This window comes from Ochotona curzoniae, unplaced genomic scaffold (assembly GCF_017591425.1).
Source record: "Ochotona curzoniae isolate NIBS_2020 unplaced genomic scaffold, NIBS_Ocur_1.0 scaffold_1852, whole genome shotgun sequence".
Taxonomy (NCBI): domain Eukaryota; kingdom Metazoa; phylum Chordata; class Mammalia; order Lagomorpha; family Ochotonidae; genus Ochotona; species Ochotona curzoniae.
The window spans coordinates 31,403,239-31,429,557 of NW_024467087.1; the positions used below are offsets into that span (position 1 = coordinate 31,403,239).

The window sequence follows — 26,319 nt, forward strand, 5'->3', positions numbered from 1 at the left end:
GTTAGGCGACTCAGTAAGTAGCACTGGTGACAATTTGAGGGTACACATACAAAAAGTTGCCCTTATGTGCTCATATTACACATCAAAAGTCATTCAAAATAGACCACGGAGTTAAATATAAGAAACAGAAAAACTTTTGGAAGGAAACCGGTGGAAATCATTGAGACCTTAGATTATACAAAAACTTATTAGGTACAGCATCAAAAGCACAGTCCATAAAAGAAAAAACAAAAGATGAATTGAATCTCATCAAAATTCATTTTTTATTATAAAGATACCAATATATAAAAGAAGAGAGGACTGGTCACTCAGCATAGTAGATAAGGCAACAGTTAAAATGCCTGTGTCCCATACTGGACATGCTTGGCTTTGATACCCAACACTCTAGCTCCTGACTCCAGCTTTCTGCTAACACAGATTATGGGAGGCAAAAGTGATGCTTCAATTGTTTGGTTCCTGCCACTCATATGAGGTGTTTGGATTGCACTGTCAAGTCACCGACGCCCTATGACCTAGTAACAGTCCTGGCCCAGTGTCAGCCATCATCGCCATCAGAGAGCAAACCACTGAAAGAGAGCTCTCCCTCTTATCTCTCTCTCTCTGTTACACAAATAATCTTTGAAATACAATTTATAAAAGAAAAAGAAAGACAAACATACAGCTGAGAGAAAATATTTCCATATCATTTAACTGTCAATGACTTGTACCTAGAATACCAAAAATTCTTAGGGGGGCAGTAGCATTGTGGTTTAGCAAGTTAAGCCTGTGATGCCAGCATCCATATGAGGTCTGTTTTGTGCCCTGGCAGCTCCACTTCTAACCCAGCTCCCTACTCATGGCCTGGGAAAGCACTGGAAGAGGGTTCAAGTGCTTGAGCCCCCGCATCCACATGGGAGGTCTGGATGAAGCTCCTGTCTCCTGGCTTCAGACCAGCCCAGCTCTGCCCATTGTAGCTATTTGCATAGTAAACTAGCAGATGGAAAGTCTCTGTGTGTTTCTCTCTTACAATAATTCTGCCTTTCAAATTAAAAAATAATAATATCTTTTACAGAAAGAATTCTTATAATTTCAACAATAAGAAGAGGACTCTTCCAATTTAAAAATGGGGAAAAGATAGTAAAGACATTTCACATAGGAAGGAATTTGAATGGTTAATGAACACATGAACAAAGCTCAGCACCATGAGTCACTAAGGAAACATCACATGGAAGTGCAGTGAGGGTAAGGCATTTGACACAGTGGTCACTGTTCCACGTAGGATGCCCACATCACATTCCAACCTATGATTGGAACTGAGTCCCAGCTGCACTGTGCGTTCCATTTTCCTTCTAATGCACACCCCGACAGGCAGCTGCTAAGGCCGCATTTCCACCACTTACACTCGTACATTTAGTTTCTGCCTCCCAGCTTCAGTCTGGCCCATCCCTGACTGACACAGGCATTTAGAGAGAAAACCAATGGGCAGAAAATTTTTCTCTCTCTTTATCTATCTCTATCTTCCCCTCTCTAACATACTGAGATGTAATTTCTCACCTACTTAGGCTGACTACAAGAAAAAACACTCTATAAAAGTGTTGGCAAGGATATGCAGAAACAGGAACTCTTATACATTGCTAGTGAAAAAACAAAATCGTGGGCCCTACGCGGTGGCCTAGCCACTAAAGTCCTCACCTTGAACACCTGGGATCCCATTTGGGCGCTGGTTCTAATCCCGGCAGCTCCACTTCCCATCCAGCTCCCTGCTTGTGGCCTGGGGAGGCAGTCGGGGATGGCCCAAAGCTTTGGGACCCTGCACCTGTGTGGGAGACCTGGAAGAGCTCTTGGCTCCTGGCTTTGGACCAGCACAGCACCGGCTGTTGTGGTCACTTGGGAAGTAAATCATCAGACAAAAGATCTTCCTCTTTGTCTCTGCTCCTCTCTGTATATCTGATTTTGCAATAAAAATAAAATAAATCTTTTTTTAAAATGATGTTGCTATTTTGGAAAACAGTTTTGCAATACATTAAATCTTAAGCTTAAAGTTCCCCTTTGACCTAGTAACACAATCCTTAGGAACCTATCAAAGAGAAAGAAAAATATATCCAGTCAGACCTCCACACCCATGCTGTTGGCACCATTACTCATGACAACCAAAAACCTGCAAACGATGTTTGCTGCCAGATGAACAGTCAAAAACCACACTACTTACACAAAGTGGAATAAATCTGTGACAATAAAAATAAGGAAATACTCACATGCTGCAATATCAAGGGAAATGGAAGAAGTCAAACACCAGAGATCACAGAGATTTCAATTACATGAAAGGAACACAATAGGCAAATTTATAGACAAAAGAGTAGATGGCAGACAAGGACCAGCAGTGGAAGTTGGTCATAAAAGATCTTGCTGGGAAGATGAAAATGTTATAAAACTGACTTATGGTGTTGACAGTGTAACTCTGTAAAGTTAGTAAAAAACATTCAGTTATTGAAATTTAACTCAATAAAGCTACTAACATAGAGAAAAACAATAGGGGAAACTGGGCAAACAATATACAGGAATTCTGTGCTTTATAACTTTTCTATAGCTAAAACTATTACAGATTTTTAAAAAGTTATTTAAGTAATTTAAAAATAGTCAGAAGATATCAGTATTTTTGCAGTATGTCTCTGCACGAAAATGCATTTTCAAACACAAAATGGATAAAATCTCATTACACATCAGCATTACTCGGTGAACATTTTGAATCGATTTGGATAACAGAGCAGTAGCTTTGAGCTCCAATTAAGCAAAAAGAAACGACTACTTACACTAATAATTTTAATAATTATTACAACTATTTATACTAGCAATACTAATAACTCAGTAGTTCAATAATTACAAGAAAGCACTCATTAATTATACTTTGAATTTCATCAATGCACATTTTCTGAATTTTTTTTTCCTCTCTTCTTCTGTAAGTACCTAAAAATATCCTCAGTTTTGCCTTTTGGCCTGCAAAGTTTAAAACATTCACTGTCTGGCTCTTTACAGGAAACATGCCAAGTTCTCTTCTACATTGCAACGGGATAAACATAAACATTTCTTCCTCAAATGTGTTCTTATCACGACCTAGCTCTTGGTATACTGCCCTTCTGAATATGTTTCACAAAGGCTAAGCCCTCCACCTCTTCTGCTGCAGTACTATTTGCCATTTCCATAAAAAGAAGCACTATTAACCTAAGAGTCCTAGCAAAGCCTCGATGGCATCGTCATTATTGTGATCTTAAACCGCCAACACCAAAGCAACACGGTATCCCTAAAATGACCCTCAGCAAGTTTGTGATGTGCCCAGGCTGGGGACTCACTGAAGCCTCTTAGCTATCAAGTAGCTCCCGCGGCATCACACCCCGCCTTTGGCATCATCCTGGCACATCGGTATGGTGTCATATGCTATCACAGCTGTAGCATAACTGCGCCCTGATGCCACGCAGCCCGAGATATCAGAGTCGCAAACCCCTACTTCTTTCTACTCTCTGGGCGGTGGCAGGGAGGGGGAGAGTAGCTACAGTCGCCGGTTCGAGCTCTGGCGGCAGGACTCAGCTCCAACTGTTGTCCCTTCCGCCTGCTACAGCAGGTCAAGGCCCCGAGAGGGATAGGACCTTGAGGCTCCCGTAACTCTCCTGCGCCACCCGCCCACCCGTTTCACCTAGCCGACTCAATGGCCCAACAGCGACCACCCACCCCGACTCTTCTAAAGGAGTCCACACGAAGCCGCTCCCCGTACCTGACTCCATTCTTCAGCTGTCATCCTGGGCCAATTCCACCGGCAACTTGACTACGGCGGTCGCAAGGGACCCTGGGACTTGTAGTTCCGTTCTGCTAAGAGGAGAGTCACTGAGGGCGGCAAAGGCGCCTCCCTGCCCGGAACTGCCCTTAAACTGCAACTCCCAGAGGCACCACGGGATGGGAAAAGAAACAAGGGGATGAGGAAGGTCTGTGATTGGTGGGACTCTACTGGTTCCTTTGACCGGCAAGCGGCGCCAGCGACGTGAGGTGGACGTTCCTGGCGCTTCGCGGAGATCCTGAGAAAGCGAAATGGAGGGGTGTGTGTCTAACCTAATGGTCTGCAACCTGGCCTACACTGGGAAGCTGGAGGAGCTGAGGGAGAGCATCCTGGCCGATAAATCCTTGGCTACTAGAACCGACCAGGTAATGGAGCTCTAGGGCCTGTCCGCGTGAGGCGGCGCCGGTGAAGCCCGACGTGGCTTTCCGGGCGCGGCCCCCCGTGGAGGCCGAGTCTGTAAACGGCGGATCCCCGCCCCCGGCGCCCTGTCAAATACCCCAGGGGCATCCCAGGACTCGTGATCCGGCTGCAGATGCCGAGTCCTTCAGACCTCCCTTATTATTTTTATTATTGTTGTTATTATTATTATTATTTTGGCTTGGAGCTTAACTTGCTGGATTTTGGCTGTGAGATGCCTATCGCGTTTTCCGGAAATGCCTAGGTTTTGAGATAGCCATAAAGGAAAAGTTTTTTGTACCAATACCTTTACTAGCAATTACATTCAACCAAACACGTGTAACAGAATGCCTCTTTTGTGCCGAGCAATTTGCTCGGAGCCGAGGCTAGTGTCAGGTGGATAAAGCAGATAGTAATAGAATAATCACAAAAACAAAGGTCCGATTCAAGATTGTACTAAATATTCAAGAGGGAAGTTTACATGGGACTTTGAGAACTAGGGATGGGGTCCCTGGAAAATATTTTGCAAAGGAGAGCAGGTCAGTTAGACCCTGGCAGATGACAGGGATCTCCCTGGGAAAGGAGCAGGACAGACATGGAGGACACTCAATGGCCCTTGGGGAGGACCCGCAAGCCTCTACTGTGAGTCTCTGGAAAGACTGACGGTGCCGTCGGGAAAGCTGCACGTGTTTATACGTGGCGTTCTGTTTGACAGGCACTGTTGCAAGCACTAGCAAGATACTGCCCTGTCATTCCCTATCTTCCTTTTGGGTCTTTTTTTGTAATAGAATTTGAATCTATAAACTTTTTTTTTTTTTTTCTGGCACTTTCCTTCACTACTCCATCCAAAAATTGCCTTGTAAGTTTCTAGTTTCCTTTCTTCTGGTCTATTGTCTACGGCCGTACCACCCTGAACGCGCCCGATCTCGTCTGGACTAATACTATTTAGTAATTTAAAGTTGATATAAAAATTCATATTAAGATTTAATAACACTCCATGAAAAGATAACCGGGGTTCAGTGAAGGCAAGGGCAGAAAAAAAAATAATAATGTAAGGAACTTCTTCAGCATCAAGAGGCTAAGGATCCCAAGCAGATGAACTCGGCGCCGTTTGTGTGGATCCCGATTTAAACCAATTGCTGAAGGACATTTACTGGAAAGTTAGGAAAACCTGAATACAGAATGAATATTAGATACTATGAAGGAGTGTTCATTTTTATAGGTGTGATAGCACTCTCATGGTCATATAAGAAAGTTTCCTTGTGTTTTAGATACTGAAAAAAATTGAGGATGAAAAGTCATGATATTTAGGATTAAAAAAAAATCCTCAGCAAGGAGAAAAAAATTAGGTGAAACAAATGCTGTAGAAAATCTACTGTCTACTGTTAAATCTAGTACTAGGTGTGTAAGTTTCAGTTAGATTGCTTCTGCTTTTATATGTGTTAAAAAAATTTTTAACAATAAAATGTAAGATGATTTTGTTACACGAGGCTCATTAAAACAGACCCATCACTGCCTTTGAGAAAATAGGACCTACCTCTTAGTTTATCATTTTGCACAAAAAGGAATGTCATTGCCTGGAATTCTGCATGTAATATAATATATAATCATATATATTATATATACATATAAGATTACAATAGCAATTAGACTTATGATTATTTCTTCCCCCACAAGATTCATGCGTTCTTTCTACAGTGTCTAACTTGAGGCCAGTGTCCTTGTAGACATCAGACTCGGACAGGGGTTGTCCATGTAACCCTGAAAGTGCTGCTGACCCTGAGCAGTCTGTTTCCTTATTTGTAAAAATGAAGCTAATAGCCACTGTAAAGCAAGGTGAGGATGAGCTGAGATAATGTATATCAAAAGCCTGGCACAGATGCCTGACAGGAATATGCAGAAATAATGCAAACAGCCCAAACTCTCCCAAATCTTTGAATTCAGTTTCTTGCTATACTGTTTTCATCAGCATATTCTGTCCCAAACGAGTTAGGTTCTTCAGTGTCATTCATCCCGTGTTACTAAAGCCTTCACCTCTCTTATTCTGGTAAGCAATATGGCTGAAGATTACTCACCTGAGGATCCAGGGGTCTCCATTTCTTGTTTTCAAACACCGGTGTTATCTTTCTCTGCTTTTCTGCTTCTATTCCTCCTCAAGAAGGTTGCTTTATTGCTTCTTGGTTTCCCTTATAGGATAGCAGAACTGCATTGCACTGGGCATGTTCAGCTGGACACACAGAAATTGTTGAATTCTTGCTGCAACTTGGAGTGCCGGTGAATGATAAAGATGATGTGAGTAGTACGCAGCGTCGATAAATTCCCACTTATCTCTAGGCTCCAGACTGCTGTTTATAGAAGCCTGAGTATTAAGCTCATAAACAAAGCTGTAACCTTTATGACTAGGAAATTCCACTGTGGCCCTGGTGATGAAGCGTGAGGCTAATGATTGCATTATGCTGCAGTGCTCATTTTGCCGCTCGTACATTGTGATTTAAGGTAAGTGTACAGCTTAGGGCTTATTGTGGTTAACTTCAAAGACTGCAAGCTCCTTTTTAGTATATGGCTTTTTTTTTTTTTTTTTTGGTAAAGATTGTATGAGTAATGAGGACCTCAATGTCTTTTTTTGCTATAGAGAGGTTTTTTTGGCAATGTTGTGGCTGGTTTTAGGATTATACTTGTGAAAAATAAGAATGGGACTCTTTTTTGGTAGGCAAAAATTCCTCTTCTAGGATGCTGATATTACTAATAGCAAAATAATAAAAATTGGGGAAATACTAGAATGTAGTACGGAAGACCCGTATGATAAAGCAATGTGCAACCAAAGATGTACATTTAGCACAGCAGTTAAAGGCCACTGGGAACATCCACTTCCTGTAGCAGAGTGTCAGAGTCTGTGTCTTGGCTCCAATTCCAGTTCCAGCTTCTTGCTGATGCATACCCTGGGAAGCAGGAGGTGATGACTCTAGCACTACAGTCCCTGTTACAAACATGTGATACCCAGATTGAATGCTGGCCTCCTGGTGTCGATCAGACCCAGCCCTGGCTGCTGTGGCCATTTGAGAGAAACAATAGAGAGAAAAATCTCAATGTCTATCTGTTTCTCTACCTTTCAAGCTAATAAAAACTTTAAAATAACAGGCAACCAATAAAGGTATAATTCATGAGAATGACACGTACAAATACAGCACAATAAGCGGAAATTCTAGAAAATGAAGCTCACAAAATTTTATATCTTCTGGTCTTGATCTTACTTGCTTTTATTTTTTTAATTCTTTTTTCTTATTTTATTCTGATCTTTACTTAGTTGATTAGGAAATAAAGGGTCAGGGGCTATAGGAAAGTAGGTAAGACCGTTGTTTCCACATTCTCTTTTTTTCTTCTTGGAAAAAGGGGGAAGGTAAAGGGAGAAACCCCACCAAGCTTCCCACCCATCCCAGGGTCCTCCATGTGGGGCATGCTCCGAGGCCATTGTCCAAGTGGTTTTGATAGTTCAACAATTCTGAATTGCTGCCTATCTCGCCATTCCAAGCACGATGAAATCTCTCCAGAATCCACTGGCTGACATAGTCCACCTTAGAGTCTTTGCACAGATATTCACTGTCAGCTCTTGATTGGGGTAGTTGATTGATTTGTTCTGTCCTCCGTCCTCTGTTATGGTAACAGATATCCTCCACAGGCTCCAATGGACAGCCATCTCCTCCACATGCACCTGGATGTGCTGTCCACTGCTCCATCTGAGATACTGAGGAGGCCCATTAATTCTTAAAAATATTTTTGAAAAACAGTGTAACAGAGGGGTGAGATAGAAAGACAAAGACGTCTTCCATCTAGCGGTTCACTCCCCTAATGACTAGGCTGAGGGTAGGCCAGGCTGAAGCCAGGAGCCCCATCTGGATCTCCGACATGGATGGCAGGGGCCCAGGTGCTCAGGCCACCTTCCACTGCCTTCCCATGTATATAAGCAGGAAGCTGGATCAGAAGTGGAGCAGCTGGGTTTGAACTGACACTGGTTTTGGGTTGCCAGTGTCACAGGCAGGGACATAACCCACTGTACCACAATACTAACCCCTTAATTTTTATTTGTGGCTGAGTTAAAGATGGTACATCTTCACAGGATGCCATGTGATTGATCCTAATTTTGTCTTAAGGATCTAATATGGTATAAAATGCATATAGATCAGAATTAGATTTATGCATCAGTTAGGTTCAGAGTTACGGAATGTTTTTTCCTTTTTTTTTTTTTTTAACAGGTGGTTTTCCAACTTCCCACAGTGCTTAGTAAGGAGGGAAAAAAGGAATTTCTGGGCTGTTTACTACTTTGGAGCCTCCTTCTGTTGCTAGGGCAGGAGATTCTCTCTCTGAAATGAATCTTATTTCACACACTGAAGAAAAAAAAGGAATTTCATTTTTAAAAGCTACCTTTCGAAAACCATTTGCACACAGTCCTACCTTCCTGTTCCTACTGCCATCTCACTGCTCTTTGCACTCCCACCTCTCTTACAGGCAGGTTGGTCTCCGCTTCACATTGCTGCTTCTGCTGGCCGGGATGAGATTGTCAGAGCCCTGCTGGCAAAGGGAGCACAGGTGAATGCCGTCAATCAGAATGGCTGCACCCCCCTACATTACGCAGCTTCCAAGAACAGACATGAGGTCCGTATGGTTCCATCCCTGGGCTGCTTCTGTGGAGTTCCAAACGTGGACCCACGACACGAGTGGATCTGTGCGGGTTTTGTTTTTCTCTTTGCAGATTGCTGTCATGTTACTGGAAGGTGGCGCTAATCCCGATGCTAAGGACCATTATGAAGCGACTTCAATGCACCGAGCAGCAGCCAAGGGTAACTTGAGGATGATTCATATCCTTCTGTACTACCAAGCATCCACAAACATCCAAGACACTGAGGGTAATACTCCTCTGTAAGTGACAAGCAGCAATCATTTGTGTTCTTTCTGTCATTTGCCCTCTTGCAATAATTCTTACACATCCTTTCTTTTCTTACTCTGCTTATAAATGCACTACTTGGTACTGGCAAAATACTTTTAAAGCGCACAAAAACAGGGCTGGAAAATAAAACCTGTATATCACCTTCCCACTCAAAAATACCCACTGATGATATCTGTGAGTATTTCCTCCCAGTCTTCCATATGCAGGGATGTGGATTTACACATGTAAATGGGCCAGAGCAACATGGAGGTCACATTACACACTTAGTTTTACATCTTGTTCTTTGCACCTCCTAGTACACTGGGAACCTTTTCCAAGGCCATTAAATGTTGAAAATATTTGTAATGGCTAATCTATATTATCCTTTCATGGAAATGCCATAACTTAGTCTTTTCTACTAAAATTTATTTGAAACTTTTTTTTTTCTTTAGTTTCCCAGCGTAAGCAATGCCACATTGTCCAACTTTGTACAAAATCCTTTGTCCGTATTGCTGATTCTTATTACCTTACTATAAGGCTCTCAGAAGTTGAATTGCCAAGTTTAGGGAAAAAAACAACCACATTTTAAGAATATTGCTGTATATTGTCAGATTGCTTCCAGAGGAGTTGCAGCTTTGTACCCTCCCCTTCCAACAGCCATTGAAATGTACCTTTTTGTCATTCCCCAGCACCTCCCATGCCACTTTTGTTATGTGAGAAATGATATTTCACAGTCGTAATTCAGATTTTTCTCAACTGTAAAGTTGAGTATTTTTTTACACCTATGGCTAATGACATCTCTAACCAATTTTTGTAACTGTTTCTGTTTTTTTTTGAGAATTAATTTGTTTTTACTGGGTTTTGATCTTATATAATAAGAATGTTAACTTTCTGCCATATTAGTTAAAAATATTTCTCCCAGTTTGTCTTATTTAAAAAAAAATAACAAAAGTTTGAATTACTGTGTTGTCAAAAGTATTCATCTTTGCTCATATCTGGAAAACTCTTCTTCACCCTGAAATTAGTTAAAATTCACTCATATTTTATTGCAAGTTTTGCTTAACGTCTCATTAGTTTTGTTCATGGGTGATTGTTATTGTTCTGTGTTTAAGTCTACTGACATTTGATGTGTATGACATGCAGGAAGCCCCAGTCTCCCTTGATATTTTCTGCCACAGTACTTAAAGTTCAGCTTTTTTCTGTTTGACTTTAAGCCAGCTTTTTTTTTAAGTGTTGGGTTTTTTTTTTTTTTAATCTTGCTTTACAATTTGTTATCCTGTCATTCTGCGTGTTTTTTTCAGAGACACCTGCGTGTTCTAGCTTTGCTCCATACATTTTTGCAGAAAGGTAGGAAGGTCTAGTGGGTGTCTTGGAGTCAGACAGTAGAAGGTCATGGGACCAGCAGAGGGTTTAGGAATACCTGATTGTTCTTGCCCGGATCCAATCTTTGCCACTTACCAACCGTCTTAAATATTTATATAAGTAGTGCAGGGCATTTACTTGGCCTTCTTGAATCTTCATTTCCTCATATGAAATATAAGGATCATAACTGCTTCCTCAAGTAAAATAACATGTAAAGTGCCTACTACCCAGCCTGGCAAATTCTGCAGAGCCTGGCAGAAAGTTGATTTTCCTCCCTGTTCAGTTTACTGCTCAGCCATATCATCAGAAGGAAGGACTTTAACCTCTTACCCAACACACAGAGCCTTGCTAGCATGGGAGAGATGGGTGTATGAATCAGCTGAGATGAAAAATTATGAACTATGTTTCTCAAATTTAGGTTATGTGAATTGATATAACCAAGTTATAAATTGAGGCTTTTCTAAATTCTAATCTTGAATCATTCTGGGAAATGTTTAGGATGACTTGAAAATAATCTCCTTAAAATAAGGACATTATTCCTTAAGCCACATTATTCCTTAAGTTTTGATTTACGATGTGGTATTAAGTATTTTCCATATGCATTGGTTTTCTGATAGAATAACTTTGCAGTATTATCGCTTTCTAACAAGATGCAGTTTAGAGCACCTGGTAGCAGAGCCTACCCATCCATCATGTAGACCTGGTAGGACTGACAGTTTGTTGTGATCCCTGATTTCAGACACTTAGCCTGTGATGAGGAGAGAGTGGAAGAGGCAAAACTGTTGGTGTCCCAAGGAGCGAGCATTTACATTGAGAATAAAGAAGAGAAGACACCCCTGCAAGTGGCCAAGGGCGGCCTGGGTTTAATCCTCAAGAGAATGGTGGAAGATTAAGCAGCTGGCATTTATCCTTCCTCTGTATGTTGGCTCTGTTGTCCCCAATGTCCTGGAAACTTACACCCTTGTGCATCAGGTATGCTCTGTGAATTGTGACGTTTTCTCATCTTTTAAGTCCATGTGAACATGTTGCCTGATATTCCTGCTGAGGCGCCTGTTTTACATGTACACCTTGCCTCCCAGGCATTTAATAACTGTCAAGACTATTGTGTATTATTCTGTATTAAATCTTGATTTATTTGGACCAAGTGGTTCTGCGCCTGCTGCAGCTTTTCACACCTCCCTGTGTACTTGCCATGCCCCTGGGAAGCGGACAGCCTCCAGAGCAGCAGGCCCCGTGTCCCACCGCATGGCTCTGGGTGGATTCAGTATGTTCCTCCACACACACTTGAAACGTCCTGACTTGTTTCTCAAGTTCACTCAGAGGCCCACACCAGATATTTCTGATTGCTGGGTCTTTTTTGGAATTGTAACATTTAATTGACTTTTGTGACAGGAGTGAGTTTATGTATGAATGGATCAAATTTTAAACGAGAGAACATACTCTAAAATAAGAAAACGAATAGCTTGTGGAGCCATGTATCTTACTGATGACTTGTCTCTCTAATACAAAACATTGTTTTTGAAAAGGAAGCTTTGAAGTTATCTATGTTAGATCATCCTGTACTGAAAAAAAAATGTTATGCTGGTTAAAATTATATGTAACAGAAATGTATTTTGATTCCTATTAAAGAAGGTTTAAAAATTACTATTGTAATAATATCGGAGAAATCAGTTGGGGAGGGAGAAAATTTAGGGAGCGGGTAAGGGAAATCCCAGAGCCTATGGAATGGTATCATAAATTAAAAATAAAAATACAGGGGAAAAAAGACAGCAAAAAAAAATATTGAAAGAATCTCCCAAATTTTCTTTCAAAAAAAGTGGGGTTTTTTTGTTTATTTTAAAGGCAGATTTACAGAGAGAAGGAGAGACAGAGATCATCCATCCACTGGTTCACTCCCCAATGACCCCAGTGGCTGAAGTTATAGTAGTTCAAAGCTAGGAGCCTCGAGTTTGTTCTGCGTCTCCCTCATTGGTGCAGGGGCACAAGGACTTGGGCCACTTTCCTCTGCATTTCCAGGCACAGTAGAGGGAGCTGGATCAGAAATGCGTCAGCCAGGATTCAAAGCAGCACCAATATTGGATGCCAACATTTCAGGCAGAGGCAGTACTATGCCATGGTGTTGGTCCCCAATTATCTTTGAAATCAGTCACTCACTTACACCTTACAATTTTTTTTTAAAAGATTTATTTATTTATTGGAAAGTCACATACAGAGAGGAGGAGAGACAGAGAGGAAGATCTTCCATCCAATGATTCACTCCCCAGGTGAGCTCAACGGCCGATGCTATGCCAGGAGCCAGGAACTTCTTCCGGGTCTCCCACATAGATGCAGGGTCCCAAGCCTTTGGGCCATCCTCGACTGCTTTCCCAGGTCACAAGCAGAGAGCTGGATGGGAAGTGGAGCTGCCGGGATTAGAACCGGTGGCCATATGGGATCCCAGGTGCGTTCAAGGCGAGGACTTTAGCTGCTAGGCCACACCGCCAGGCCCTACACCTTAAAATTCTTAGTGAAAACATTTCTCATGTTCTTTTACTCTTTTTTTGAATGTTTATTTTATTTTTATTGGAAAATCAGATATACAGAGAAGGAGAGACAGAGAGGAAGGTCTTTCATCCAATGATTCACTCTCCAAGTGAGTGCAATAGCTGGAGCTGAGCCAGTCCAAAGCCTGGAGCCTGGAGCCTCTTCCTGGTGTCCCACACAGGTGCAGGGTCCCAAGGCTTTGGGCCATCCTCGACTGCCTTCTCAGACCACAGGCAAGGAGCTAGATGGGAAGTGGAGCTGCCGGGATTAGAACCGGCACCCATATGGGACCCCAGCACGTGCAAAGCAAACTCCTTACCTTCCCTAGGTTTTTTTATTCTAAAGTCAATCAAATCAGTTGAATTTGAACTGCAACTACAATCTAAAAATAGTATTCCGAATTGCTAATTACAGTAAAATGAAATTAATAAGTGTAGATTTGAGCTCAATTTAGGGAAACATCTTAAGTGATTTCCAATCATAAAAGTTGATGAATCTCAATTAAGTCTTTAAGTTATTTTCTCATTTGAATTTTACACTGCCAGTGTTGGTTGAAATAAGCGCATCGAGGTGAACCTGCAAATTTGTATTAAGTTTGGGTCAAAGACTAACGCCTAGTAGCTAAAATCAGATTTGTAAGGATGAATTGTGTTACCAATATGCACTCTTTTTACTTAAATGTCTGAATCCTTTTCTAAAAAGAATCTCTTCTGTAATGGAATAATTCTTCCAATAATAATACAGAGAGGGAGAGTCCGAAATCATCCATCCACTGGCTTATTCCCTAGATAGCCACATGGCCCATGCTAGACCAGGCCAAAGCCTGGAGCCAGGAACTTCATCCAGGTCTCCCACATGGATGCAGAAATCCAGACACTTGAGACGTCACGCTCCACTCTTTCCTAGGATGTTAGCAGGGAGCTGGATTCTAAGTGAAGTGATCTAGACAGGAGGCGTCACTCACAGAGCATGGCAGCATGACAAGCCACGGTTTTACCCACTACACTGGGCCCAGAGTCTTTCTTCAGTTTGCCTTTATGTGAGAGAAAGTTTCCAACCCCTGCTTGCTTTCCCAAATGGCAGCAAAACCTGAGAGCCGGGTAGGCTGAAGCAAGGAAGGGGAAAATCAAGCCAGGTCTCTTACGTGCATGACAGAAATCAAGTTAGTTCAGTGATCACAGCTGCCTCCTAGAGCTCACACTAGCAGGAAGCTGCAGTTGGGAGCAGAGTCAGCTAGCGAAAGCAGGTACCCAGTGTGAGATATGGCTGCCCTAATGAGCATCTGAGACACTAAGCCAAGTGCTGGCCCCGACATCAGTATACTGAGTGTTCATCTTTATTTAAACACTGCTCATAAAATCGTATGGAATAAAATGCAATTCTAGCAAGAGAAATGATGGTGGAGAAATTGTTTCCAGTGTTAAGTGAAATCAGCCTGGATTTTTGTCTAATAGAGTCTGTTAGGACTGAGGGTATGGAGTGTATTATCTGAAGCAACAGGCTTGCAGGGTGGGTAAAAACCCATTCTGGTTCTTCAGTGTTATTCAATAAGCAGTACAAATGGCTCCAAACCTCAGATAATTTATAGGCTTTTGTCATTTCAAGTGAAATGATGTGATATTTAAATTACTAGTTCTAGTTCATGTAAAATAAGAATATTAATAGATTTAGCTATTGATCAAAGTGTTACCTGTTCGGACAGGAAACCTGATAGAGATGAAGATGAGTTAAGGTCAGCAGGTTTTTTTTTTTGTTTGTTTTTTTTAAAAGATTTATTTTTATTATTTTTTTATTGGAAAGGCGGATATACAGAGAGAGGAGAGACAGAGAGGAAGATCTTCCGTCCGATGATTCACTCCCCAAGTGAGCACAACGGGCCGATACCATGCCGATCCGAAGCCAGGAGCCTCTTCCGGGTTTCCCACACGGGTGCAGGGTCCCAAAGCTTTGGGCCGTCCTCGACTGCTTTCCCGGGCCACAGGCAGGGAGCTGGAAGGGAAGCGGGGCTGCCGGGATTAGAACCGGCGCCCATATGGGATCCCGGGCGTGCAAGGCGAGGACCTTTAACCACTTGCGCCACCGCGCTGGGCCCGTCAGCAGGTTTTACATTTATTTCCAAAAGGACTCAAAAAAAAAAAAGTTAGTTACAAAGCACAACTGAAAATACAAAATGGAAGAATTTGGTTTAGGAAAGCAGTGGGAGAAATTACATTTTTTAGTGTCTGCAGAATCTACAGTTTCAGTAAGGTTCTATGGATTCTAGATTCATTGTATGTTATTGCACCCTCTTTTACCTGTCAGTATGTCCCCAAAGTTTTGATTTCCCAGTTTCTCAGGCACACCCATTACCATGAGATGCCTCCATGGCTGTCTGCTGTTTTTGGTTTCCATATTCTGTTTCACTACTGAGCCCTCAAATCATTCAGCAAGTCTGATACAGTTTGAGAGTTCTTTCTTAAATTTTATTTTTATCTGGACGGCAAAGAGACAGATCTATTTGCTGGCTCACTTCCCAGATGCCTTCAACAGCCAAAGCTAGGCCAGCCCAAAGTCAGGAGCCTGGTCTTGCCTTGTGGGTGCCGGAGCCCACGCACTTGGCTCATCCTCCACTGATTTCCCAGGTACATTAACATGAAGCTGGATTGGAAGTGGAATAGCCAGGACTTGAACCTGTGCCCACATGAAATATCCTACTTTCAGGCAGTGACTTAGCTTGCTGGGCCATAGCATCAGGCCAGTCTGTCCAAAATTCAATGTAGACATTTGTATGTGTGTTTTTCTGGGATATCATACATAGCTATTGCTAAATACTCAAAAATCTGGGATCACCCCAAAATGGCAAGCAGCAGTTGACGAGGAAGAAAAAATAATGAATTGAGGGCCCAGCGCGACAGCGTAATGTTTAAGGTCCTCACCTTGAACGCACCGGAATCCCTTATGGGTGCTGGTTCTAATCCCGGCTGCTCCACTTCCCATCTAGCTCCCTGCTTGTGGCCTGGGAAAGCAGGCGAGGACAGCACAAAGCTTTGGGATACTGCACCCACATGGAAGACCCAGAGAGAAGTTCCTGGCTCCTGGCTTCGGATCGGTGCAGCACCGGCCATTGCAGCCACTTGGGGAGTGAATCATGGGACGGAACATCTTCCTCTCTGTCTCTCCTCTCTGTACATCTGCCTTTCCAATAAAATAAATAAATCTTTAAAAAAAAGTAATGACTTGATTATAGGAGACATGGGTTCTACTACAATTAAGTTCTGAAACTTCACTGTCTGTTTTTCTGTCCATTCCCAAACATAGCCTTTGAAATGGCAGGAATTATCCCCATTTTACAGATTAGAAAGCACCAGAGCTAAAGAAACAGTCAATCCAAAATCTAACTTTCCTGAATCCTAATCCATTTGCTTTTCTCCCTCTACTCAAAAGCAGCAGACTAAATGGGATATACTCTGGTGTTCTGAAAACTGTCCATTAGTTAAAACATTTGCCCTGGTGCCTTTCTTTAAACTGACTGTAACATAATACATACATAGTCCGGGCTGGCATTGGGGCACAGTGGTTTAAGTCACTGCATCTCACATGAGTGTTGGTATGCCTCTGGCTGTTCCCTGCTAATGGCCTCAGAAGGCAGCAGAAGTTGACCCAAGTGCCTGGACCACAACACCCAACTGGGAGACCTAAAATTGGAGGCTTACAGCTTCAGCCGGGCCCAGCCTATCCTGTTTCAGCTATTTGGGGAGTGAATCTGCAGATGGAAGATCTCCCTCCCTCTGTCTGCATTTCAAACATAATTCTAAAAACAAAATACATACTCAGTCATACCTTCTAGCTCCTGACAGAACTCCTAAGGTGCTTATAATTTCCTGAGTGATGGAGGGGTTAGAAGGGTCTTAATACCAAGCTCCTAAACCCTTTGGAATTGTGTGGGTGCACAGAGCATCATTTGGTCTATCATGCTAGGCGATGGGCTCCTGAAAAGCTTCAGGAAAAGGGATGTTCGCCAAAATGACCATGGAAGCTCATAACTTTCTATGTATTTTTTTTAAGATTTATTTATTTATTTATATTGGAAAGGCAGATTTACAGAGAGGAGGAGAGACAGAGAGGAAGATCTTCTGTCCAATGATTCACTCCCCAAGTGGCCACAATGCCTGGAGCTGCGCCAATCCAAAGCCAGGAGCCTGGAACCTCTTCCAGGTCTCCCACACAGATGCAGGGTCCCAAGGCTTTGGGCTGTCCTCAGCTGTTTTTCTGGGCCAAAAGCAGGGAGCTGGATGGAAATTGGAGCCGCTGGGATTAGAACCAGCCTCCCTATGGGGTCCCAGTGCGTGTAAGGCGAGGACTTTAGCCACTAGGCTACCATGCCGGGCCCTGGAAGTGCATAACTTTCGCTACAGCTGTGTGGCAGTACAGTTGTTTATTCTGAAAGAAAAGAGAAAAGAAAAAAGAAAGAAAAAGGGTAAGTGGGGAAGGCAGGGAACTCCAGGCCAGAAGATGGCACGTCAGCCCCCAGGCAAAGGGAAAAATGTACAGATTGCCCAGGGAAGAGGGTCTGGGAATGTATTGGAGTGGGAGCAGTTAAGAGCATGTTTGAAGGGGTGGAATGCCTTCTGGGGTCTTCCACACAGCAGACCACTGCCCTCACAGGTGAGTGAGGGAGCTAAGATGGAGTGGTTTAGAGGAGGGAAATTGGAAGGCATGTCCGTGTCAAGCCTAAGCACACGCCCACGTGGGAGATAAGGCTGGGCTAAAGAGCATCTTCTGCTGCCCAACGGGAAATACAAAAACTGGAGCTGGAGGGCATGCCTCTCTGGTTTAGATCACATTACCCGTTCGTGAGGGTCAGGATAAGGGTTGGGGGGGCGCATATTAGGCTGGGCCTCAGCACCCACAAGAATGCAAGAGAACCAGACCTGGAGACATATACTCTAAGGGAATTTTGGGCTCACTTCTGTGAGACTGCAGCACCTGCTGGTGTGCAGTGTGGTGAGCTGGGAGATGTGACAGGCCAAGCCAGGCTGGACCACAGAAAATCACCTTACAGGAACCCACCTGATACTCCTGGGAGCTGGGGTTGGAAGGAAGCTGGACAGAGCCAGGCTGTAACATGCTAGGGTCAAGACAGAGCACACTGTGCCAGGCATGATCACCTTTCCTGCTGGCACACAGGAGACTGGGACTAGGAGCAGGCTTCACAGGGAACTTGGGGAATTCCCCTACTAGTCCATAGCTCCTGTTGGAGATGCAATAGCTGGGGCTGGGGCCCAGCACTCACCAGCATTTGTGTGGGCCAGGTTTGGGGCCAGGTTTAGCACCCGCTGACATGCAAGAGAGCCAGGATAGGATGTGGGCCACACCTGGAAGGACTGGGCTACAATCCCCACCAGTAAGAGCTCAGACTGTGGTTGGGCCATGCCAGGCTGGGTTGGAGCAATGACCAGTATGCACAAAACTTGGGCTAGGTACACACCTGGTAGGGGAACTCTGAAGACTCCCCTACTGGGCTCCAGCTCCCACTGGTATATGCAAGAGCCAGATTCTGGGCAGACCAGGTGGGGCAAGGCTGTAGTAGCCATTGGTGCATGCCAGGAATTGGGGCCAGCTACAGCAGTCTGGGTAGCATCAGCTGCTGGCACATGTGGATCTGGGGCTTGGAGCAGGCCTGGTAGAGAAATGTGGGGGCTTCTCCTGCTAGGCTGCAGCACTATTTGGTGAGCACAAGAGCTGGGGCTGGGAGCAGGCTAGACCTGGCTGGACTCCAACACCCATTGGCATACATGTGTGTCAGGTCTGGAGATGGGCTTGGCAGGGTCAGTCCACAGCGCACACTGACATGAGTAAAGGACAGGACGCAGACCAGGTCAGGTGGACAGCAACACCCATGAATTCACATGAGGGCCAGAATTGGCCAGGTTGGGATAGGCTGCTGTGGCTGGCTGTTGGATCAGGCTGGGCTGAACTGGGCTGAGCCAGGCTGTGACATCTGCTGGTGAATACCAACACTACCTGTGGGCCATCTCATCCTGGGCCACAGCCCCTGCTTGCACATGCAAGACCCAGGATAGGAGCAATTCTGGTAGTAGAACTTCAGGAACTCCCTTGCTGGATTTCTGCTTTTACTGGTGAATATGAGAGCTGGGACTGGGAGCAGGCTAGTTAGGTGGTGGGCCAGGCTCTGCTAGGTTGACATTCCTGCTGGAGAATACAAGAGACAGAATGAGTATAGGTCAGCACCAGCTGGCAAGTGGCTGGACTGGGTGCAAGTCATACCAGGCTGGACTATAGTGCGCCTGAAAAGCACAAGATCTGGGGCTGGGAACAAGCCTTGCTGGCAGAACTGTGGCCACTCCCCTGTTAGGCTGTATCTGTCACTGGTGAGCACAAGAACTAGGGTTAGGGGCAGGGCCAGGTTGAACAAGGTAGCTGTACCTGTTGCCATACATGAGGGAACTCTAGGGACTTTTCTGCTGGGCTGGGGAAGGTCAGGCCGAGCTAAGCTGTAGCACCCATGGATGTGCATGATAGCCAGATGGCCACGGGCTGAACTGAGCTAGGCTACAGCAGAGGCTAGAATACACAAAAGTCAGGGCTGGAGGCAGGCCTAGTGGGGACTTCGGGGGGTCTCCACAGCTACACTGCAGCACCCAATAGTATTTGTGAGGACTGTGTCTGTGGTGGGCTGGCTGAGCAGGGCTGCAGCACTCATCAGTTTGGGTGGAACTGACCAAACAGCATCCACCAGTATGTGCATTAGCTGATGCCAGGCTGCAGACTGAACCTGACCCTACACTGGCTGACACAAACAAGAGTCAAGTCTGAAATCAGCCCAGGTAAGGTTTCTTTGGGGAGCCCCCAACTAGACCACTGGACCCAGCAAAGATCTCAGGATGAGTGGTACAACCTTGGAGTGCATGTGTTGGGACTGGGCCTCCCCAGTTGCTGATGCCTGTGAGTGGACAGCTCACCCAGAGGCACACAGAGAACACAATGGTCAGCTCATCTAGGCCAGCAGAGGACAGCAGCTGTCTCATCTGGGTGTGGAAAGCAGAACAGGCAGACTGGACATTTCTCCTGGCCATGCTTTGGCAGCAAGTGGATGCACCAACTTAGACTTTGTCAACCAATAGACCTAAGAAAGGTTTTTTTTTTTTTTTTTTTTTCAACCCCGAAGCAACAAAACCAACAACTTCTCCGAACTATTAGCACCACTCAAGTAACAGCCTCGGAACATTATTCCCTACATCAGGGTCTCTAGAGTGTTATCAAATAACCATCCCCCATCCCTGGGTGCTGATATAGCTTGATAGCAAGGAATAATCCCTTCCTGAGGACACAGGAGAAAAAGAAAACAACCTGAAGCATTTGTCCAACCCACCTTCGGTACCTGAACCTCCCCTCCCTAATCAGAGGCCCTCAAGGGTGTGCATCCCTCTCAACTATGTAAACAATATTTAAAAGAAAATTTAAAAATTTAAAAAGAAGCTCATAACTTTCAACCCCAGCCTCCTTGCCTGGAAAAGAAGGGGCTGTAGTTTGAGTTAATAATCATGTGTGATCGTGATGAAGCTTCCATAAAAATCCTTAAACAATGGGGTTTGGTCAGCTTCCAGGTGGGTGAACTCATCCGCATGCCCGGAAACTGAGGCATCCCAACTTCGCATGGAAAGACGCTGCTGTGCTCTGGCCCTTCTAGACCCCGCCCTGTATACCTCTTCAGCTGGTTATTCATTGGAATGCTTTCACACAGCCTTTATAATAAACCAGTAAAAGAAAATATTTTCTTGAGTTCTGTGAGTCATTATAAACAAATGATTCAACCTGAGGAGGAGATCATGGGAATCACCAATCTGTGACCACATTGGGCAGAAGTGTGGCCATCTTCGGCAGTTGGTCTTTGGAACTGGCTTCAGAAAGGGGCCAGTCTTGTTGGAACTTTTCCTATAGCTCCTGTGCTAACTTTCAGTAGTGTCACAATTGGATGAAATTGTATGGTATCCAGTTGGTGTCCACAAACATCTGGAGAGCTCTTGAGTAGGATGACCTCATAGTTTGGTGTCAAAACTTTTGTAAATCAAGGAATCGAGTTTTTTTAATGAGTATATCCTTTACTAGTCCCTGCAGCTGTTATCATCATCTCTCAATTCTTGGTGTTGACCTAAAGCTTCAAAGACAGCTGAGATTATTGAATTTTATTCATTGATTTGAAACTTCTCTGGGGTGGGCTCCCTAACCTGTTTTCTAGCACACAGACTTTGCAAGACAACTTTTTATACTAAAACTCAGGTTTGTTTTATTGAAATTGGCATTTTGGTACCATTTCAAGAAACATTACATTGTGTTAAGAATTTACATCTTGCCTCAATTCCCGTGCGACTTCAGGCAAACTTTCTTGTTTCTCTTTATTCAGCAATTGTCCTCTCTGGCTTTAGAAAAGCGTGTCTGCTTCTTTTTGCCTCTCCCACTGACGATGTAAATCTTCATCACCTCCCAAACATCAGCCCTATCATTGGCAGGATTGTGCCACTGAGTGTGTATTATGACCCTCAAATACACTGCAGTTAGAAAGGTTGAGTCCTATTGATCTCAAAGCTTTCATGAAACTCAAATTTTTATTCAAAGTTTAACAAGCCTGCTACCCATTTGCAATTACTAACTTCTAAACATGCAATATTGGGATGAGGGAGTCACCTGGATTTCTAAATGGTGTAGCAGTGGATGGTTTATTAGCTAATGGTCACAAATTGCTATGTTTTGATCCCATTTTGTCATAGATCACTATCATTTTGAGGGTTTCCCTTATGTAGTGGAAATTCCAAATTTCATCTTCTGCAGTCAACACATTGGTAATGCACACAAGAACTTGTTATACTTACAAAACTGTATACTCCTTGAGGACAAGGGCTAGCTCTAATTCTGCAAACCAGTGTCCCATCAGCAAAGTGTCTGGTTCATATTAGCCATTCAATAAATATGCAGTAGGTGGCTCAATATATTTGGAAATGATAAGTGCCTATAGCCAAAACAACAACAAAATAAAACTGTTCCATTGACTTTACCTAGTTGTTTCATGCAGAGTGAAGAGATGAGAGAAGTTCCTATAATACCCTTTGAGGAGTGAGACTGAGTGCTTAAGAAGCTCAAAGCTGGGCGCAGCATGATAGCTCAGTGCTAGATTCTCACTTTGCTCATGCCAGGATCCCATACAGGTGCTGGTTCATGACCCCGCAGCTCTACTTCCCATCCAGCTCCCTACTTGTAGTCTGGGAAAGCAGTTGAGGATGGCCCAAAGCCTTGGGATCCTGCATCCACATGGAAGATCTAGAGGAGGTTCCTGGCTCTTGGTTTCAGATTGGTGCAGCTCTAGCTGTTGTGGCCATTTTGGGAATGAACCAGCAGATTGAAGATCTTTCTATATTTCCTTCTCTCTGTAAATTTCCCTTTCCAATACCAATTTAAAAAAAAAGTGTGGGGGGGGGGGCGGCGCAGTGGCGCAGTGGCGCAGTGGTTAAGGTCCTCACCTTATGCAGGAACAGGGTGGATTTCACAGCCCAGTCTGCCCCCTAGAGTTGTATTGGCCGCCATTTTGTTTAAGGAGGCAAGGGTATGGGGCAGGACTGCACATGTGTTGAGCTGGGAATGAACTCATTTCTGGCTCAGTGAACTGCAAGCAATGTGCCATCCTACAGGTTCTACCCAAGACAGGTCCAGGTAGCCCTCAAATCTGACGGCCAGCAGATCAAGAACTTTAGTAGTGGCACATCAGGCACAATTTTGTGCAGTGTGGAAAAAAAGACTGCAGGGACAACAGTGAGTTGCACATGCACTGAGCTGGGAGCAAACTCACTGAACTCTGGACATTGCACTGGTTCCACAGGAAAAATAATACCAACTTTGGCATCGTATGGGTCAAAATACATCTGTGTGGCCCTCAGATCTGGCAGCCAACATGTTCTGGCAAGATCACCACCATGAACAATCTAGCTATATAGGACACCTGGTGTCTCCCTAATCCTGGGACCTGCTCCAACCAGAAGGGGGAGAAAGGTTGTACAGACAACGGGGCAGCCTCAGCATGGGATCACAGGAGGTGGAGGGTGGTGAGCCAGGGACAAAGGCTATGGAGACCATGGAGGAAATCTAACATAAGAAACCAAACCTGAAACTCGTTGGAGGGAGTGGCACAAAAGGCTGCAAACAAAGAGCCGTGTACCAACTGCAATAAGTAAAATCAAACTGCAGACCTGTGGGTGATACAGCTAGGAAACCTGCCCCAAGGAGAAGAATCTGATAACCAGAAGTACAATGACCAAGAGCAAAAGAAGAGACAGAGGCACAATGAATATTACTGAAGAGTCCTCTGCAAAGGAGCAAAAAGCCTTTGCCAACCTCAGAGTTAACTGAAGAATACATCAAGAAAACTGGGGATACAGAATTCAAAACACTTGTTATAAAGCTTCTGATCAGCAATGAGAATCACATAACACAGGAGCTCAAGGAATTTAATGAATATGTCACACAGGAAGTGAATCAAATGAAAGCTGATTTGTCAGAAATGAAGAATACAGTGGAACAAATTAAAAGTACAGTGGAGAGTCTCCAAAGTAGAATGAATGAAGCTGAAGAAAGAATCTCAAAATTAAAAGTTATTTCCTGTCACAAGGGGGAAACAAACAAAAAGCTGGAAGCAGAGCTGGGTCAAGCTAAAAAAGTATTAAAGAACTGAAAGACACTATTAAAGGCCAAATGTAAGAGTTATGGGACTCTCAGAAGGTACAGAAAGAGAAACTAGGATTAAAGGTGTATTCAGTGCAATAATAAGGGAAATTTCCCCTTATCTAGAGAAAGGATTGGGAAACAAAATCCAGGAGGAGCACAGAACTCCCAACAAGGTTGACCAAAACATAAGGAAAAGGACCTTAAATGTGCACGTGAAAAAAAATCAGTTGACATATAAAGGAATGCTAATTAAACTCACAGGAGACCTCTCACAGGAAACTCTACAGGCAAGAAGAAGAAGGAGCGACATATTCCAGATTCTAAAAGCAAAATTTGTCATCCCAGGATAACGTACCCAGCAAAGCTTTTCCTTGTTTTTGAAAATGAAGTAAAATTCTTCCACAGTAAAGAAAATTTAAAAGTATATGCCTCTTCCAAACCTGCACTACAAATGATATTTAAAGATATACTCTTGTGTGTGTGGCCAGAATAGCTCAGTTGGGAGAGTATTAGACTGAGGATATACTCTTGACACAGAGAAGAGGAATAGAACCCACCAAAACCAAAGACAAATGTGAAGAATATCCCAGTAAAATAACAACAGAAGACTAAATCAATTAACCACCCATTGCTAAAGTGACAGGACCAATTTACCACCCATTCATATTAACCCCGAATGTAAATGGCTTAAACTCAATCAAACATCAGATTAATAGGCTGGATTAATAAAACAAAACCTATGTGTTGCCTACAGGAGACATATTTTACCAACAAAGATCAGCAGAAACTATACCTCAGGAAACAGTTTGTCTCATAAAATTCTTCACTGACTCATAGGTCATACAGTAGTATCATTTTCTTCCAGAATGTTGATTTTCTTTTTCATTTCTTCAGCAATACATTAGTCATTCACTACCATGTTATTTAACTTCATGGCATTTTTAATTTCTTTTTTTCTTCCTGTTGTTGATTTTGCTTTGTGGCTTTTCATTTAAGAGGTTTACAGTGGTTGTGTAATGCAGACTATTATATCCAGCAGCATATTATTTAACTTCATGTGTTGTAAATTTCTATTTTCCTTCCTGTTGAGTTTGTATTGTGGCTTTTCATTTAAGGGGATGTATAGTAACTGTGTAATGGAGACTATCATATCCAGATGTGAGAATACAGTGCAGTATGCATCTCTACTTCCAGATCAAAGATGGACTTCCAATAGCATGCTGGACTCTATGCGAATGTCCATGCCTACCATCATGGACATATGACTGTTTATGTGGAAATATATTACAGTAATAACATGGGAATTCAGTGAATGGGGAGGGTATTTGGAAGGGGGTAAGGGAAATTCCAAGGCCTATGGAACTGTATCATAAAATGATAATAAGAATTAAAAAAGAAATAAAAAGACAAACCAACCATTATCAGAATCCAACTTGTTCACAAGATGAATGCTATTAATTTCCAATAGCAGAGTGCTCATCAGAGCAGAATTCCATAAGGCACCTAGCAGTGCCTTTGTTCTTCATCAGTGCTAATCCATCAGAATTTGGGGGTCATAGCTGAGTATTACAAATCAGTCATTTTTTTTCTTGTGATTTTCCCTCTACATAAAATGGACGGGATAAATGAATTCTAGTTGCATGGACATTCAGCTAATTGACATTTTATATTGTTAGTGAATAGCTTTTATTCTCTAAAGATTATTTTTCCAGACCTTCATCATTTTGTTTCATGTACACATTAAAAAAAAATATAATGTGGTATTAATCGGTGAATGGAATTACAGGTGCTTCAAAAATTTGAGTGATTGCATGAATATTAATGTATCAAAAAAAAAAATCTTATAAGGGCTCGGCATTGTGGTGCTATGGGTTATGCTGCTGCCTGTAACACCAGTATCCCATATGAGGACCAATTTAAGTCCTGATAATGTGCCTGGGAAAGCAGCAAGATGATCCAAGTACTTGGACACTGAAACACGGATGGAGTTTCTGGCTCCTGGCTTTGGCTTGGCCCAGTCCAGGGCTATTGCAACCATTTTGGAGTAAACTAGAAAATGGAAGATAGCTCTTTCTCTCTTTCCCCCTCCCTGTGCCTCTCTCTGTAACTCTACCCTTTCAAAGTTGATTTCTTTTTTAAAGAAAATACTGAAGTCAAAACTTGCCATCTCTTTGCTCCATGGCTTTGAACACATGCAATGTTAATTTCCATTCCAACTCACTTTGAAACCTACAGAGACTGCACCTCAATCATTCTATGTCTATGATATATATAGAAAGGCATTTGCAGTTTAAGAAAACTCTACATGAAAATCAGGATGTGACAGCTTCGAGATTCATTACTTCCTTTAAAAAGGATTCACCTTAGAAAGAAGTCAGATACCATCAAGTACACACTGTATGATCCCAGTTCAGCCACATTAATCTCCACTGATGAAAGCCAGAGCACTGGTGGCCTAGGTCCAGGGCAACAGTGGAACTGCATGAAGGAATGTTCTCTCTGATGGAAATTTTCTGTGTCTTGTGGTGTGGTGGTTTCCTGAGTGTGTATCTATGTCAAACCCAATTACCTTACGAGTCATGAGCAAGAAATTTTATTG

At 43.3% G+C, this 26,319-nt stretch overlaps 2 protein-coding genes across 6 annotated transcripts in view; one reads left to right on the plus strand and one right to left on the minus strand.

The window, feature by feature from the left end:
- ATG4A (autophagy related 4A cysteine peptidase) overlaps nt 1-6,399 on the minus strand; it is a 67,052-nt gene extending 60,653 nt beyond the window's left edge. For 2 of the 3 annotated variants that reach the window (XM_041000097.1, XM_041000098.1), the window contains exon 1: nt 3,746-3,846. In XM_041000097.1, coding sequence (XP_040856031.1) covers nt 3,746-3,755 — 10 coding nt within the window. In that variant the 5' untranslated portion in view covers nt 3,756-3,846. Of the gene's footprint in view, nt 1-3,745; nt 3,847-6,276 lie in introns of those variants that run through there. The other variant, XM_041000096.1, reaches the window with a different exon arrangement.
- Nucleotides 3,966-11,624, plus strand: PSMD10 (proteasome 26S subunit, non-ATPase 10). Of its 3 annotated transcripts, none has more exons than XM_041000100.1 (5): nt 3,966-4,170; nt 6,395-6,493; nt 8,705-8,851; nt 8,949-9,115; nt 11,224-11,624. In XM_041000100.1, the coding sequence occupies exons 1-5, from the start codon at nt 4,057-4,059 to the stop codon at nt 11,375-11,377; spliced, it is 681 nt and encodes a 226-aa protein (XP_040856034.1). In that variant the 5' UTR covers nt 3,966-4,056; the 3' UTR covers nt 11,378-11,624. The 3 variants fall into 3 exon arrangements, with proteins under 3 accessions (XP_040856034.1, XP_040856036.1, XP_040856035.1); XM_041000102.1 differs by having other exon boundaries at nt 3,989-4,170; nt 8,949-9,036; XM_041000101.1 differs by having other exon boundaries at nt 3,990-4,170; nt 8,949-9,102; nt 11,224-11,381.
- Nucleotides 11,625-26,319: the final 14,695 nt, after the last annotated feature.